Source organism: Nerophis ophidion, linkage group LG25, assembly GCF_033978795.1.
Source record: "Nerophis ophidion isolate RoL-2023_Sa linkage group LG25, RoL_Noph_v1.0, whole genome shotgun sequence".
Taxonomy (NCBI): Eukaryota; Metazoa; Chordata; class Actinopteri; order Syngnathiformes; family Syngnathidae; genus Nerophis; species Nerophis ophidion.
The window spans coordinates 14,516,395-14,533,750 of NC_084635.1; the positions used below are offsets into that span (position 1 = coordinate 14,516,395).

Sequence of the window (17,356 nt, forward strand, 5' to 3'; positions counted from 1 at the left end):
TGCGCTGACAGTTCAGTGCTCCTGCAAAGTGAATTGCACTGAATGGAGCGGATCACCACTCCAAGATGGTGGCCCCGCGTCTCGGTAGCGCCAGTAGGCAGTAGCGCTCGATGCTGTGTCTACTTATAAGACGTCTCCGGTGATAGCGTTAGCAGTGAGTTTACAATCTCACTGATTTAACTACACAGCAAATAAAAGTTACGTTACTTAGCCAATAAAGGTTAGCTTAAATTCAAAACCTAACGTTCTTTGTGCAACTTCAAATGTCGAACGCAGTTGGAAGTTGTTGCGTCTCCGTCTGTAATCTCTGAACCGCGTGTTTTGCATACAGCAATTCGTTTTTTGTTGACCAAGTCGAAGTTTTTATACCCGAGCGAAACTATATTTGGCATAATTTTTTCTCACTTGCGCGTTGTTTGACAGCTCTTCTTCGTTGGTTGTCCTGCAATTTGATTGGATGAATGCTGTGGGATGAAAACAACATGGATGTAATTTGATTGGCGGTTTTACTGAGAGCACACACGTTGACAGACACACATACACAAAAAAATGTTTTTTTTTCTTTTTGTTTGGTTTTTTTTTTCCCAAGATGGCGCTGCTGTAGTGGCTACTGTTGGCAAGAGATCTGTGCTCTTGTGTCATCCTTTTGTGTTTCCCTCTTGTTTTCATGTGTTATTATATTTTTTTGCCTTTTGGTCCAGGACCCTTTGGGATTGTGTGACAAGGGGTGGCACTTTCGTGACCTCTGTGGTGCTTTTTTTGTGGACTTCTGGATCTGCCTCCCGGGAGCCTTTTGGCCATGGAGACCAGCTGCTGGGTGTTTGCCACACCGGAGTCGGTTTGGAGGGACTGGAGGAGATGCGGATGAGGGGACAGGGCTGCGGAGCTAGCACTGAGCGCCAGGACGGAGAGGCTTCGTGGTGTCTTGGCTGGGTGAGCAGGTGTCGGACACCTCAGTCACCTTGGACGTATCCTCGCTCAACCATGCGGACTGGACACTGGCCAAGAGTGGAGCCGGCTGTCTTGGTTGCTTTGTTGGGTCTGCTCCTGTCTCTGGCCATGCTCCCTCCACCCCAGCGGACGATGGCGTGGAACACCGGATAGACCACCACAGTGGATATGTTTCTTTTACTTTTTATTCATAGCTGTATGTAGAAGTGTCTGGTTGTATCTGCTGCTTTAATGTCCTCTGTGTTCTTTGATGTTTGATGTTTTCCTCTTACACACATGTAAGAGGGATGTGTACTATGGCTATGAGTTGTTTTTTTCCCTTGGCCTCAGTCAGCACCCTCTCTCCAGGGCCCAGGCTAAGACCGATTTTTTTATTTTATTTTAATTTTAAATTTTTTTTTCTCCCATTCCCCCCCTCCCCTTGTTTACCTGTATCTCATCTTTTTTGTAAGGGGTGCTGGAAGCCGGCAGACCCGTCAGCGATCCTGTTCTGTCTCCCTGTATTGTTTGTCTGATCTTGAATGGGATTGTGCTGAACATTTTAATTTTCCTGAAGGAACTCTCCTGACGGAATAAATAAAGTACTATCTAATCGAATGTAATCTAATCTGAAAGATACGGAGCGCTCCTGAATAACTTTTTAATCTTTGGGTTTTGGGGAAAGTAGCAAGTCTTGTCAAGTCAAAAGGCTCGAGTTCAAGTGAAGTCACAAGTCATTGATGTAAAAGTCCAAGTCTCTTTGCAAGTCTCTTTGCATTTTGTCAAGTCGAGTCTAGAGTCATCAGTCATCAGTCTGACTCGAGTCCACAACTCTGGTACATACTTAGTAATAAAAAAGGGCCTGGCAGTCAATTTCCCAAAGAGTATTAACTAAAGTATACGGAGAACAGCAGTGAAATTCCAAACCGTGCAGCAGACCCTTTTCGTCAGCCAGATGGTTCTACTGAATGTATTTTTAATGCTGTTGAAAACCCTGTGACTGAGGTTTGCTTGGTTGTCATCCAGTGCCTGGGGAACGATGGGCTGAATGCGTTCTACACACAAATGCAGAATCGCATGATGTTTGACCTCTGCGCTATGGCAAACAGCCCAGTGAGGGAGGAATGTGAGAAAGAGGAGTGTGTTAGTGTGCGACTGAGGTTGTGCAGAGAGAGAGGGATGGAGAAAGTGTGTACATATACGTTGATAGAACATAAATGGAATTCCCCACACAAGGACATTTACTTTACAGTCCTGGCCTGCAAATCATACTGTCGGATGCAGAATTGGGGAAATATGACGACAAAAAGAATTTGTGCAACATTAAATAGAAAGAGAAAGAGCAGTGGGGGGAAAAAAATAGTACTAACTGGGCAACTTCAGTTCCCCTGGAATGTGTGTGTGGCTTTCTGTCAGGAAGGGCTTTCAGCATATAAATATCACATTACCACACAAGGAAACACAGGCATCAGATTTAGCTCCCTACCAGCCTAAGAAGCACTGGAGCTCCACTCTGGAGGGCGGAGACAGACTTTGCTCTAATGCAATTCCATAGAAAACAACACTTCTATTGCAGATAAGTGGCTTTAGGCTTGCATTTACAGTATGTGATGTGTGTACAGTATGTAAGCCTAGGGCTGTTGGATATGGCCTTTTATTAATTTCTCATTTTTGGGCCATGTCACGATACACGATATATATCTCGATATTTTGCCTTAGCCTTGAATGAAAACTTGATGCATATAATCACACCAGTATGATGATTCTATGTCCATCCATCCATCCATTTTCTACCGCTTGTCCCTTCCAGGGTCGTGGGGGGTGTAGGAGCCTATCTCAACTGCATTCAGGCGGAAGGCGGCGTACACTCTGGACAAGTCACCACCTCATCACAGTGTCTACATTAAAACATTCTTGTTCCTACTGCATTAGTATATGCTCATTTTAAACTTCCATGCAGAGAGGGAAATCACAACAAAACTGTGTTTATTAAACAGTTATTAAGCAGTGGCACAAACATTCATGTCATTTCAAAACAGAAAGTGCAAGATTTTAAAACGAGCTATTAGTGCACTTTTGTGCATGATGTCACAAAGATTACATATCAAAACAACACTAAATTAAAGTGCACTTCTTGTACAGAACGCCACTACAGTAGTTAAAACAAATAAAGTGCACTTTTGTGCATGATGTCACACAAGATATTTCAAAAACTGTAAAATAAAAATGACCTGCATAAGAGAAAATCAAATAGTGTATGTCCTTCGCTATGTGGTAGGCTACTGTGGACGTTATTCCAAATTAGCAGTGCTGCAACTTTTTGTAGCAATACTTTCTCCCCAAACTTAACATATTACGGTTGTCTGTTCAACATCTTCCCGCTTGAAGCCAAACCACCGCCAGACGATGGACCAGGTGCTGTTTTTCTTGGGAATTAATTATTCCTCCATTTGTTACCAGATTCGCACCTTCTCTATCTCGTATTACAACTTGCACCGCTCCGCTTGAACCATTTGCTACCGCTAACTTTACCCATGTAGCTACCTCTCTGCTCCGCGAGAGCGTATGATGTTGCATGCGTGACAGTATGTGACGTATGTAAGAAGGTGGGCTTGTTTTATGTATCAGGGAGAAGGAGAGACAAGAAAGAGTGAAAAAAAGCCTGTAGCGTAATGCCCGCAGCTAATAGCATCTGCATGAGAACGTATACTCAAATACCCACGATATAGTCATTTTCTATATCGCACAGAGACAAACTTGCAATATATCGCGTATATTCGACATATTGTCCAGCCCTAAATAAGCCTATGGTTTTAGTTAAATGGCTCCAATGTTTGTAATAATGGTGTGAGTAATGTTATTTTTACTTGTAACGCATAATGTAAATATTTACTTGTCCGTTAAAACACTGTTAGCGGTAGCTTAATGTAACGTGGCATGCTAAATTTGGTGTGGTTTTATGTCAACAAAACAGCTTTAGAAGTGCAGCAAGTTTCATGCAGGAAATATCTTTTTACCAGTGAAAGCAACAAGTAGCACCACACTAAAATGAAATTGATATTAAATAGGAAGAGGCACCATCACACTTTGACACAGCAGACAACAACATACACACACTTACACTTTGGGAATAATCATGAACAACAAAACAATGATTTAAGTGACTAACTTGCCATCCAAACTATACACCGTCGAAGCACATTTAATCAATCTATTAACCAGAGGTAAAACAATCTGTTGAAAAGCTTCAACATTACCGGCATCAGAGCCGACAAACTACCACTGGGAAGTGAAATGAAGTGAATGATATTTATATAGCGCTTTATCTCTAGTGACTCAAAGCGCTTTACATAGTGAAACCCAATATCTAAGTTACATTTAAACCAGTGTGGGTGGAACTGGGAGAAGGTGGGTAAAGTGTCTTGCCCAAGGATACAACGGCAGTGACTAGGATGGCGGAAGCAGGGCTTGAACATGGAACCCTCAAGTTGCTGGCACGGCCACTCTACCAACCGAGCTATACCACCAGGGTAAATCATACCTAACCTTATCCGTGTCCACACACAACAATCCCTCCGTCCGCCGGTGCAACGCTACCTAGTACGCATGCGCGAGAAAAACAAAAAATAGGCGCCCATCTGCTCCAAGCTCTCCATAACTTTACTTCACTGTGTTTTAAATTAAAATGTATCTCATCTGAACAATCTCCAGTGTTGTGGTATTTCGATGAACTGGAATCCAGTGTGCTGTGGGGACCTATTGTAGTGAATCACACCTGAGCCGTCATATATGAATCAAATCTTTAATCGACATGAAAAAGTAGACAATGCGATAAACTGTTTGAGACTCGAGGGGATGGTTCCGTCTTTCATCTGCGCGCTAATGACGGAGTTAGCGAAGATGCGGGTATCATACACACTGCCTGGTCATTTCACAGTCACATCCATAAAGCAAAATTTGTAGTCACACTCTGCCTATCACGATCTCATCCACGGGAAGAAGGGACCAAATTTTCCGGTAAGAAGAATCACAGCTGACTGTTCGAAAGTTCTCTTGCCGTCTGAGATGTGTAGTATCCGAAATAGCTGCAATTGCCCGTTGTCTTCTCTTAAGGTATTGATTTGTGATTTCCAAAAGCGCCTCTATATGTACAAGAAGGAGAAACACAGACATGTCTGGATGATCCGCCTCCCTCTTTGTTATGAAGCTGGCTGTGGCGCATGCTTTCTGATTGATTGATTGATTGATTGAAACGTTTAGTATTAGTAGATTGCACAGTACAGTACATATTCCGTACAATTGACCACTAAATGGTAACACCCGAATAAGTTTTTCAACTTTTTTAAGTCAGGGTCAACGTTAATCAATTCATGGTCATGTCACTTACTGTGTGGGTGTGGCCTTTCTGGCGTCACTTCCTCTCCGAAGTCACTTTTTAAACAATCAATGAGTCCATACAAAGCTAAGAGGCGGAGATTCAAGAAGTGTAAAAATTTGTCCGAGGAAGGGGACCTAAACAATGGTTTAGTGTGGCTGAAACGGGGCTAAGGCTAAATAATTATTATTTAAGGGGTTAAAGGCCTACTGAAATGAGATTTTTTTATTTAAACAGGGATAGCAGGTCCATTCTATGTGTCATACTTGATCATTTTGCGATACTGCCATATTTTTGCTGAAAGGATTTAGTAGAAACCATCGACGATAAAGTTCGCAACTTTTGGTCGCTAATAGAAAAGCCCTGCCTTTACCGGAAGTATGTGCGCGTGAAGTCACGAGTTGCAGGGCTCCACACATATTCCCATTGTTTTTAATGGGAGCCACCAGCAGTAAGAGCAATTCGGACCGAGAAAGCGACAATTTCTCCATTTATATGAGCGAGGAATGAAAGATTTGTGAATTAGGATATTGATAGTGAAGGAATAGAAAAAAAAAAAAGAGCGACGGCTCCGGGCGACGGCAGTGTGAGCGTTTCAGATAAAATTAGACACATTTACTAGGATAATTCTGGAAGATCCCTTATCTGCTTATTGTTTCAATAGTGTTTTAGTGAGATTTTAAAGATTGTAAAGTAAAGATTGTAAAGACATACCTCGAGGTCGGATGGCTGCGGTTAACACACAGTGTCTCAGAGAGAAGCCGAGGAGCCAAGCTCACATCTGCTGCAGGACGACGAATAATCCACTGATGTCTTCGGTAAGATATATATCACAATTTCCCCATCCAAAAACATGCTGGTTGACGTAGAGAAAACATGTTCGCTGACCGCTCTGCTTCACAACAAACAAAGAAACACCGGCTGTGTCTCGGTGCTAAAGACAGCTGCAATCCACCGCTTTCCACCAACAGCATTCTTCTTTATAGTCTCCATTATTAAATGAACAAATTGCAAAAGATTCAGCAACACAGATGTCCAAAATACTGTGTAATTATGCCATGAACAGAGACGACTTTTAGCCGTGTTTGGTGCTATGCTAATATGTCCCCTCCAACACGTGACGTCACGCGTATGCGTCATCATTCCGCGACGTTTTCAACAAGAAACTTGCGGGAAATTCAAAATTGCAATTTAGTAAACTAAAAAGGCCGTATTGGCATGTGTTGCAATGTTAATATTTCATCATTGATGCGTGGTCGGTTGTAGTGGGTTTCAGTAGGCCTTTAAACAACTTAGTGTAGACATGGCCTTAAGGTATGACTGTTTTGCAGTCACACTCAATATAAAAAAAAGCCCAGCAACTGAAAGACTATTAACTTTACACTCTTACACGCCTCATCAAGTGATCTGTGGACCGACAGCACAGGGAGCACAGTGCTTGATAGATCCTGCTCTGGCATGAGAAAGAAGACAGTTTTTTTTAAAAACCTTTTGAGTGCGTTCTATGAACAACTAAACCATACACACATAAGAAAAGATTCCCAGGCCATAATCATTATATAGTACTCCAACTTGAACTGCTATCCATTCTTCGAAGAGACAGTCACAAATGTCTTGGAGTTTTGTTTTTTCTAATTAAATTCTGCTAAATGATATGCGGAAACAAAGTAGTTTGTTACGTTAAACCGTATTTTTTGCAAAAACTTTCACCCAAAACAGTATCACATTAAACGTGGAGTTTACAAAACCAGAGTAGTACATTTTTGTTCAGCATTTGTGAACTCATATTATTATTGCCACACTGCTAATTATATTGTTGTGCTTACTGCTTATTAAGGGTATTATGTATTATCAATAGGCATGTTAAAGGCCAACTGAAACCCACTACTACAGACCACGCAGTCTGATAGTTTATATATCAATGATGAAATATTAACATTGCAACACATGCCAATACGGCTTTTTTAGTATACTAAATTGCAATTTCACATTTCCTGCGAAGTGTCCTGTTGAAAACGTCACTGAATGCTGACGTGTACGTGCGACGTCACGGACTGTTAGGAAATATTAGCGCTGCGCACACACAGCTAAAAGTCGTCTGCTTTAATTGCATAATTACACAGTATTTTGGACATCTGTGTTGCTGAATCTTTTGCAATTTGTTCAATTAATAATGGAGAAGTCAAAGTAGAAATATGGAGTAGGGAAGCTTTAGCCTTTAGCCACACAAACACACGGTGATTCCTTGTTTAAAATTCCCAGAGGTGAAACTTTATTATGGATTAGAGCGGTCAAGCGAACATGGATCCCGACCAAATGTCAACCAGCAGTTTTCGGTGAGAAAATTGTGGTAAAAAGTCGCCAGTTACCGGAGATCAGCTGAGCTTGTGCCGTCCGTACAGCTGGCGCCAACACACCCGTGGATACACCCTTCCGACTATCAGGTAATATTAAACTCACTAAAACACTAGCAACACAATATAAAGATAAGGGATTTCACAGAATTATCCTAGTAAATGTGTCTAAAAACATCTGAATCCGTCCCAATGCAATCGCGTATTTTTTTTTTTAAACTTGATTTTTTTTTTTTCTAGTCCGTCGCTATCAATATCCTCAAACACGAATCTTTCATCCTCGCTCAAATTAATGGGGAAATTGTCATTTTCTCGGTCCGAATAGCTCTTTTTGTCTGAGGCTCCCATTAAAAACAATGTGAGGATGTGAGGAGCCATCAACGGTTCACGTCATCGTAAGGGCAGGGCTTTTCTGTTAGCGACCAAAAGTTAAGAACTTTATTGTCGATGTTCTCTACTAAATCCTTTCAGCAAAAATATGGCAATATCGCAAAATGATCAAGTATGACACATAGAATGGACCTGCTATCCCCGTTTAAATAAGAAAATCTCATTTCAGTAGGCCTTTAATGCGAACACACATTGGTTGTACTACACACAGGTTGTTATACATACTCCAAAGACATGCACCCGGGGAAAGGTTGATTGGCAACACTAAATTGGTCCAGGTGTGAATGTGAGTGTGAATGTTGTCAATCTGTCTGTTTTAGCCCTGTGATGAGGAAGCCACTTGTCCAGTCCCCTGTCTTTCACCCAAATGCAGCTGGGATAGGCTCCAGCACCCTCCTCGATCCCGAGAGGGACAAACGGTATAAAATGGATGGATGGATACCAAGCGGGAAAAAAAAGAGCGATTGATTTTAAAAGATACTTAATCCAATCATTCTTTTTTTATTGTGACCTAAAATAAATACAAGAGAAGCTTCCTCACCTTGAGGCATTTTCATTTGAATTCATAAAATTATAATAGAGATAGCAACACAACCAAAAAAAATGGCTTTGGAGGTAATTTGACACTTTCTTTTACAGTGAAATGTCAAAATATCAACAATAAATCGGCCACTTCTATTTTTTATTAAGCTGGTCTATGTGTGGACCTTGACGTGAGGTAAGATAAGGGAGAAATGTAACACACTGGTCTTGACCAGTTGGCAAACAGCAGCCAGTAAAGCTATGTCTTAGATATGTGTCTATCTGATATGAAAAGCCTGCTACACGCTAGCCCTCCAGACACCCGAGGTTAATAAAACATTGTTATCTGTGAAGTATTTGGCACCACAGACTGTATTATCACCGAACAATAAAACCTTTTTTGCTGTGAAAATGTCCACAGAAGTGTCAACATTGCCACTAAAGGGAATTTGCAGTGATTTGATAGGGATATACTTTATGTCAAGATCACACATACAAAGGCCACTTTGGCCTTTTGCCCTGTTAGACATTCAATATAATCAATGCCGAATTTAACAGTCACTGGCTTTGCTCTTGGCATGCTTGTCCAAGAGATTAGACCTCTTTGACTTGTATTCACGGAGACATGTAGCTCGCCAGCTGGTGATACGGCCCGTGGAACGTGAAAAGAAAGCAGATCCTTATTAGGAGTGTGGATTGATCCGATCAATTTTTTCACTGCAGGAGCCAGTAGACAGTGCGATTAAGGTGCTGTATGGGATTATGTGTGCTGTGAATCACTATGACTACCACCACTACTACTCTGTGTGTAGAGAAACACTGTAAAAAGATACAGCTCATTAAATCCTTTCAACAGCTACATGTAATACTCTTTTTGCAATGTACTGGCTAAACACGACTAATTTATGCCTGTCATTACTTGAATCTTTTCAATTTGTGGAATACCAAAACAAAACAACTCCCTCCCCCTATCACATCTTGCTGAGCCCTTGGCAGGTCAGATGTACATATCCACTTATTGCTCAGAGAGCACTGGGAGATAGGGGTGGAGAGACTGAGCACGAATCATAATGGCTGGCCAATTATCAGTCATAAGGGGTGGGAGGGAGCTGGGCAAGCAGCGGGATTACCGGGAGAACAGATCAATACACCAGTCAGTTTCTAATGAGGGAAAGAATTGGTCCAAGTGTAGCAGATGGAGATCCTAGTCTGCCTGGGGTGTTTTTTTTCCCCCCACACTGTCAGCAGAATATTTACATTTTGGTGCTACAATACTGCCCCAAATGGAGAATTAATGTAGCTTTTAAATATGTATATATATATTTTTTGCAGCATTTTATTAATTTTTTTAAATTTAATGTTACTTCATGATAAGCTCATCTTTGCACATTCAGCTTTCTCTAAATGTCACATAAGCATTAGGGGCAACTTTAAAAGAGCCTAAAGAATAATGGCCTCACCATCCCCTTTTAACCTCCAGCTGCCAGAAAAGGCCTGTAAATCCTCCACTTCACCCCCTTCCCCCCACCAGCCAAGAAGCCCGGCCGGCTCTGTGCTACTATGCATTAACATTATACTCACATGTCAACTGACATGAATGTGAGCAGGCTTTAAGTGCCACGTTAAGCATCTAAGAGTCTCTGCTGCCCCCCCCTCCCCATTTTTCAAAATGGCAAATGGAGAAACAAGCCAACTGTTCAGCGACATCGTTACACTTTTGGTGCTGTTGTTCCTCTGCTTTTTCTACATCTGCGCTGCCCTTTTTTCTGAGAGGCCTTGTGTGGGGTGAGGGGTATTATTTATGGCTCTTCTGTATAAGTGGACACAGACACACACACACACACACACACACACACACACACACACACACACACACACACACGCTTCCACATAGTCTTTCACGGGATGAAAGGGCAGTCACACAGCCTGCAAACATGATTTTACAGCCCTGGGTGGAATGAGTGGTGGAGAGAATGAGGCCAGAGTACAAAAGGGAAAAGCCCTAAAATATACAGCTTCCCAGTAGTCAGAATGCTCACTATGTAAGAGCGCTGACATTTTCCCCCCTACAAATCAGCCCACTTCTAAAAACTGAAGAAGGTAGACCTATACGAGCACACTCGAAATGCCTGGGACAGTTTTTCTCACACCGGTGTCAAGTGTGTGAGGACTTAAATGGAACTGTAATGGTTTTAATCTACATTTAAAACACTTCCTTGTATCGCATATGCGTTGGTGTAAACTTGTGTGAATCTTGGTAAACAGTCACATTTATAACCCCTTTTTTGGAGTCCGTCTGCAAGACGTTTTTGGAGATTTTCCCAGATGGCAAATGAAACCACGCCCGACCCTCTCTAAAAGGATCATATTTAATATTTTGAAAATGTACAGTTTAAATATATATCTTGAAATTGTTCCCATTTTTTTTTTTTTAAACAGGGTCAAATATAAAATTCATAAACGTTATATACAGGGAGATTCACCCGGTCACAACACTTAGTGCACAGATCGATACGGAGAGTGCATTAAAAAAACCTGCATTTATGTCACTGCATGCTGGACATCAATGTTAATATCCTCATGCCACGATTACATGAAAATCTTTACCTAATGTTCAAATAAGTACGTCCACCTAGTCACAACGTAGCCAGACTGCAGAACCCCACAAACAGAGGCATACAAACTGCGGGCAAGCTCACGGCAAAATACATGAACTTCATGATTGGACGCTTTGGCATTGTTCAACAAGAGCATCCAACATTTATAAGTCAGAAAAGACGACAATACATCATATATGTCCTCTAATGTCTGAAGGTAGGAAATGGAGTTTTTTGATCGATATTATACATGCCCACCAATTATGTGTGTCATTATTTGGGCTGTCCATACGCATTTCCGGTACAATACAGACATTGGAGCCTGAAAATATCAGCACAAATCATACATACTTTTATTTTTTTTAGTGTGGAATGTAAGAAAAGGCTTGATCATGTGAAATTACTATAACAGAGAACAATGATAGGTATGAAAAACACTTACCTTGTTATTATTAACCATCTGGGAGTGACTTAATCAGAATTTTTTTGGGAGGCCAAGTAAGCTTAACACACAAGAAATTTGACAAGGCAGACTGTGCAGTCTTTTAAGTGGAAGCGTAAAGGTAATTGTTTTGTGGCAGCACTTAGTGACAACAGTAACTCTATAAGCTCATGACGCATAATACGCTTCTACCTTCAAAACTTTGTATGTGAAAGTAATATGCTATCATAATTATTTGATACCTGTTTATATTTACAAATGTTTTTGAGAGTGCAATATACCAGTATTTAAATTTTGAGCTAAGCTGCCGTGTAGCTGCTAGCTGTTATAACCTAAAGCCTACCATGTAAATGGCTTAGTTCAAATACAAGATTTAGATGATGAAAAGATGTACAGATTTGCACAAAAAACACATTGCAGAACTGCTTGTATGGGAGCACTTGTATTTGAGATATTGCACGTAAGCCATTATAATCAAACACTTGTGCTTTACAGATATCGGACCAATATCCGGTCAGGACACCCCTAGTTATTTTATGTGAAATCTTAAATAAGTAAAATTAATGTACTTGATAGCATATCAAGTAGTGTTAGCTGTTGCTTTTAGTATTAACATCAAATTAGAGCCTGCTGCACTCAGAGGGAGCAGTGGTGTTGCAGCTGAGCCACAAATGAACCACTGATCTTGTATGCATGATATGACTTGGAGATGAAAGAGAGTCCTCATTAAAGTTCGTCTCAGAGTGGATTTTACTTAGAGCGCTCGTGGAGGAAATCATGTGAGGAAGCATGAGGGCTGCCACAACATATGTATCTGATCTGTTGCACTTATTCACATTCTCAGGAGGACTCAGAAAAGGACAGCATTTTCCCCCCGTCATTATGTAGCACAAAAGTCACTTTTGGCCATGCCTGATATACACCACCATTTTGTTAACTGGTACCCTTTAAGCCACATTGAATTATGTGAAGTGTACTGCCTCTGGTGGCAAGTATTGCACACCGACAGGGAGTTACTGTTGAAGAGGTGCAGCCTGACCTCTGTTGGTAGAAAAAGACATTGACTGACTGCAAGAGACAAACAGCTATTTTAATGGTTTGGTAATATAATGTTAAAATATAGGTAAATGATGCAATATTTATTTATATCTGCACCTTCTTTTGTAAATGCAAACACTCTGCACCTTATTGCTCCTTTATCCTGCACTACAATGAGCTAATGCAACAACATTTAGTCCTAATCTGTACTGCAGAATTCAAATTTGAATGACAAAGAAAGTCTAAGTCTCTAAGTCTATATTCACTAATGGCTTTGGAGCTCGGTGTACTGCATAAGTATTCTCCCAAAACCAAATCAGTTTTACAGTCTCTCATTCAGTGTACATGATTGCACCACATAATAGCTAGAAGCAAAGGTAAAGTTTGCTGTTTCAAAACATACAATGACATCATTTTTTTCTGTGAATGAGCAAAGCTAGATTGCATCTCAGCGCCATCGGCGAGACAAAGAAAAACAGGGGTTAAGGCAAAAATACGCTTAGAAAAAAAGAATGTTTTACTAACCTGCTCTTTGAACTGTTCCTGAGGAAGGCAATCAGTGACATTGACACAGCCCAACAGGCAGCCAGTGGGGTAGTCAGAGGGAAATCTGGGCTCTGCACAGCGGAGAAAGGAAACAGCGCCAACATGAATAAGAGCACACATCATCTAGCATTCTGAGCCAAGTAAAATGTTAATGTATTGAACCAGTCACACCACTCTTTGCACAGAGGACTGTTTTTGTATAAAATACTTTAGACATGTGCAATCTGCTCTCAGCCCTGACAAAATACATCAATGGAGGGTAGTTTGGATATTATCTATCAATATATAAACTGACTTCCTGATGGATGCTACTACTCCTTTGAACCACGTTTAATTATCTGTATTTACAGTTATGAAGGAATTTTTAAAGGCCTACCGAAACCCACTACTACCGACCACGCAGTCCGATAGGTTATATATATCAATGATGAAATATTAACAGTGCAACACATTCCAATACGGCCGGTTTAGTTTACTAAATGAAAATTTTAAATTTCCCGTGGACTTTCTCGTTGAAAACGTCGCGGAATGATGAAGCGTGCGCGTGACGTCTCGAGTTGGAGGGGACATATTAGCTCAGCACTACTTGCGGCTAAAAGTCGTCTCTTTTCATCGCACAATTACACAGTGTTCTGGACATCTATGTTGCTGAATCTTTTGCAATTTGTTCAATTAATAATGGAGAAGTCAAAGTAGAAAGATGGAGGTGGGAAGCTTTAGCCTTTAGCCACACAAACACACGGTGTTTCCTTGTTTAAAATTCCCGGAGGTGAAGCTTTACTATGGATCAGAGCGGTCAAGCAAACATGGTTCCCGACCACTTGTCAACCGGCAGGTTTCGGTGAAAAAATTGTGGTAAAAAGTCGCCTCTTACCGGAGATCTGCGGAGCTTGCGCCGTCCATGCATCTGCCGTGACTTCCCTCAGAGACTGGCGTCAACACACCCGTGGACACACCCCTCCGACTATCAGGTACTATTTAACTCACTAAAACACTAGCAACACAATAGAAAGATAAGGGATTTCCCAGAATTATCCTTGTAAATGTGTCTAAAAACCTCTGAATCGCTCCCAATGCAATCAGCTTTTTTTTTTTTTTACTTTATTTTTGGATTTATTTTTTTTCTAGTCCGTCGCTATCAATATCCTCAGCCACAAATCTTTCATCCTCGCTCAAATTAATGGGGAAATTGTCGTTTTCTCGGTCCGAATAGCTCTTGCTGCTGGAGGCTCCCATTAGAAACAATGTGAGGATGTGAGGAGCCCTCACACCGGTGACGTCATTGTCTGCTACTTCCGGTAAAGGCAAGGCTTTTTTATTAGCCACCAAAAGTTGCAAACTTTATCGTCGATGTTCTCTACTAAATCATTTCAGCGAAAATATGGCAATATCGCGAAATGATCAAGTATGACACATAGAATGGACCTGCTATCCCCGTTTAAATAAGAACATCTAATTTCAGTAGGCCTTTAATATAAGTTTTTTCTTCTTTAACAAGGAAAGGATCAACTTTAATTGTTTTGTTTTTTCCTAAATGATAAGTTTTTCAAATAGTAACTTAAGGTATTTTGATGGTGTTATCAGAAGGGTGAAAAAGTGGGCTGTAGCTATGAATTCACTCAACATATTGCAGAAAAAGGATGCTTTGACAAGATGCGATGTTCTGTAACTCCACCATTCGTAAGTACAATTCTGTTTACAATATGGCTGCAATTGTAGCTTAATGTGTAAATTTTAATTTAAAATGTGTTAATTTTTTATTACTCATGTTTAGTTTACTTTTGTTGCTGTATGTAAAAAGTGTCAGCTGGTTGCAGCTGCTCTGTATTCTTTTATATCCTTTTTTATGTTATTCATTGTTTCCTTCTTGTTTTAAACTCCTCGAGGACTTCGCAACAAGGGGTGGCACTTTTGTGATTCTTGCGCTGCTTTTGAAACTTGTTTGTGGGCTTTTTGAATCTGCCCAGCAACCACATAATGTCCTCATTATGGGATACATAAAAGCCGATCATAGGCTATATTATAGGGTTTGTAGCAGTGGTTTTTCAACAAGATTGTCTGTGGGACCCACCTTCACTTCTTAATGACAAGCAAGCAGTGACTAAAATGGAGGAAACTTTCAACTCAAATATCTTTTATCGAAAAAAACGACATCAAAGTTCAGTATATATTTTTAAGTAGTGTGAAACAAGTACAAAACATTCATTCATCATTTCTGAAACAACACGTTTCTTTCCAAAAAGGCAACAATTTTAATACCCATGGTATATCTGGAGAGCAACTGGATTTGGACCTGGATGTAAGATTAAATACTTTCAAGAAAATCAATCAAGTCCAGTTGCTGTGCTCCAAACTCTTCACATGAACAAAAAGTGCTATGTACAAAGATTTAAAGATAAAAATTTAACTTTTTTCTGATTAACTCAGTAGGTATATTTAACAATAACAGGAGGGCCATATATTCTATCGACTATTTCCCAGCGTGTGACAATAGTTCAAATTGGACATGAAACACTTCAATGTGCTTCAATGTTACACCTGGTAATCTTAATTGTGGGCAAAATTCCCTACCAACACAAGGTGAGCGATTGAGACAATGCCTCTCTCGTTATGACACACTCTTTTCTCACAGATGTGCTACTGTTGTTAAGTCCCCCTCAGGCCCCGTTTACACCAAGCCAGATAAGGTTATGCAGGGTAAATCCCACCGAACCTTATCCGTGTCCACACAACAATGCCACCGTTTAAGACCTCCTTGCCCCCTCCGTCCACCGGCGTAACGCGACTTAATACGCATACGCAGAAAATGCGCACGTCAGAGTCACATCCAGTGTTGCTTTGTGTGCAAGTTCTTAAATTTAACTTACCTGAACAATATCCAGTGTTGTGGTATTTCAATTAACTGGAATCCAGTGCGTTGTGGGCCGCTATTGTAGTGAATCACACCTGAGCTATCATAAATAAATCCAATCTTTATTAGAAGTGTAAACAATGTGATAAAGAACATTTAACAACAATCAATCTCGGGAAGTATATATCTGGTCAGGACACTCCTCACTCTTTTGCCTCCACCTTCATTGTCCATTCATTTTTGGTGACCTCATATACTCTGGATCGAGACGTTGAATCCGCGACATACATGGCAGACAATAACTGATACAGTCTGCCTTGCCAGTCCAAAAGCATTCGCTGTTTTCCATAGTTTTCCCTCGACGGCCAGGTAATACAAAGCACACGCTATCTTTTTTAATCACATCCACAGGAGCCCGCATTTTCGTTAACTCTCCTTCTACAAATGGACAAAGTTTTTCGATAAGTAGAATCACAGTTGACCTGAACAGGGTGTCCTATTTTTTATTTGTCATGAAAAAATGAGTTTTTTGTGGTTGGTGCACTAATTGTAAGTGTATATTGTGTTTTTTATGTTGATTTATTTAAATAAATAAATAAATAAATACATATATATTTTTTTTTTTTTTAAATAAGAATTAATAAAAAATTCTTCTGCGGCCCAGTACCGGGCCGCGGCCCGGTGGTTGGGGACCACTGAAATACAGCACTATGTCATCAGTTTCTGATTTATTAAATTGTATAACAGTGCAAAATATTGCTCAATGGTAGTGGTCTGTCTTGAACTATTTGGAAAAAAAGATATAAAAATAACTAAAAAGTTGTTGAAAAATGTGATTCAGTTATGAATAAAGATTTCTACACATAGAAGTAATCATCAACTTAAAGTGCCCTCTTTGGGGATTGTAATAGAGATCCATTTGGATTCATGAACTTCATTCTAAACATTTCTTCATAAAAAAAGAAATCTTTAACATCAATATTTATGGAACATGTACACAAAAAATCTAGCTGTCAACACTGAATATTGCATTGTTGTATTTTTTTTCACAGTTTATGAACTTACATTCATATTTTGTTGTTTAGTATTATTCAATAAATATATTTATAATGGATTTTTGAATTGTTGCTATTTTTAGAATATTTAAGAAAAAAAATCACCCCTTGGTATAACTTCAAGTACCCCCAGGGGTACGAATACCCCCATTTGAGAACCACTGGTATACATGACCTAACCACATGACAGATTTCTGCGGCGTGGTAATTTATTTTAAGGCGACACCTACTGGCCACAATATTTTTTAATAGTCAT

The 17,356-nt window shown here is 40.2% G+C and overlaps 1 protein-coding gene across 1 annotated transcript in view; it reads right to left on the reverse strand.

Moving 5' to 3' along the window:
• trip4 (thyroid hormone receptor interactor 4) overlaps positions 1-17,356 on the reverse strand; it is a 214,629-nt gene that overhangs the window by 184,173 nt on the left and 13,100 nt on the right. Inside the window, exon 11 of the mRNA XM_061887660.1 lies at positions 13,174-13,265. Within this exon, the coding sequence (XP_061743644.1) occupies positions 13,174-13,265 (92 nt within the window). The remainder of the gene's footprint in view (positions 1-13,173; positions 13,266-17,356) is intronic.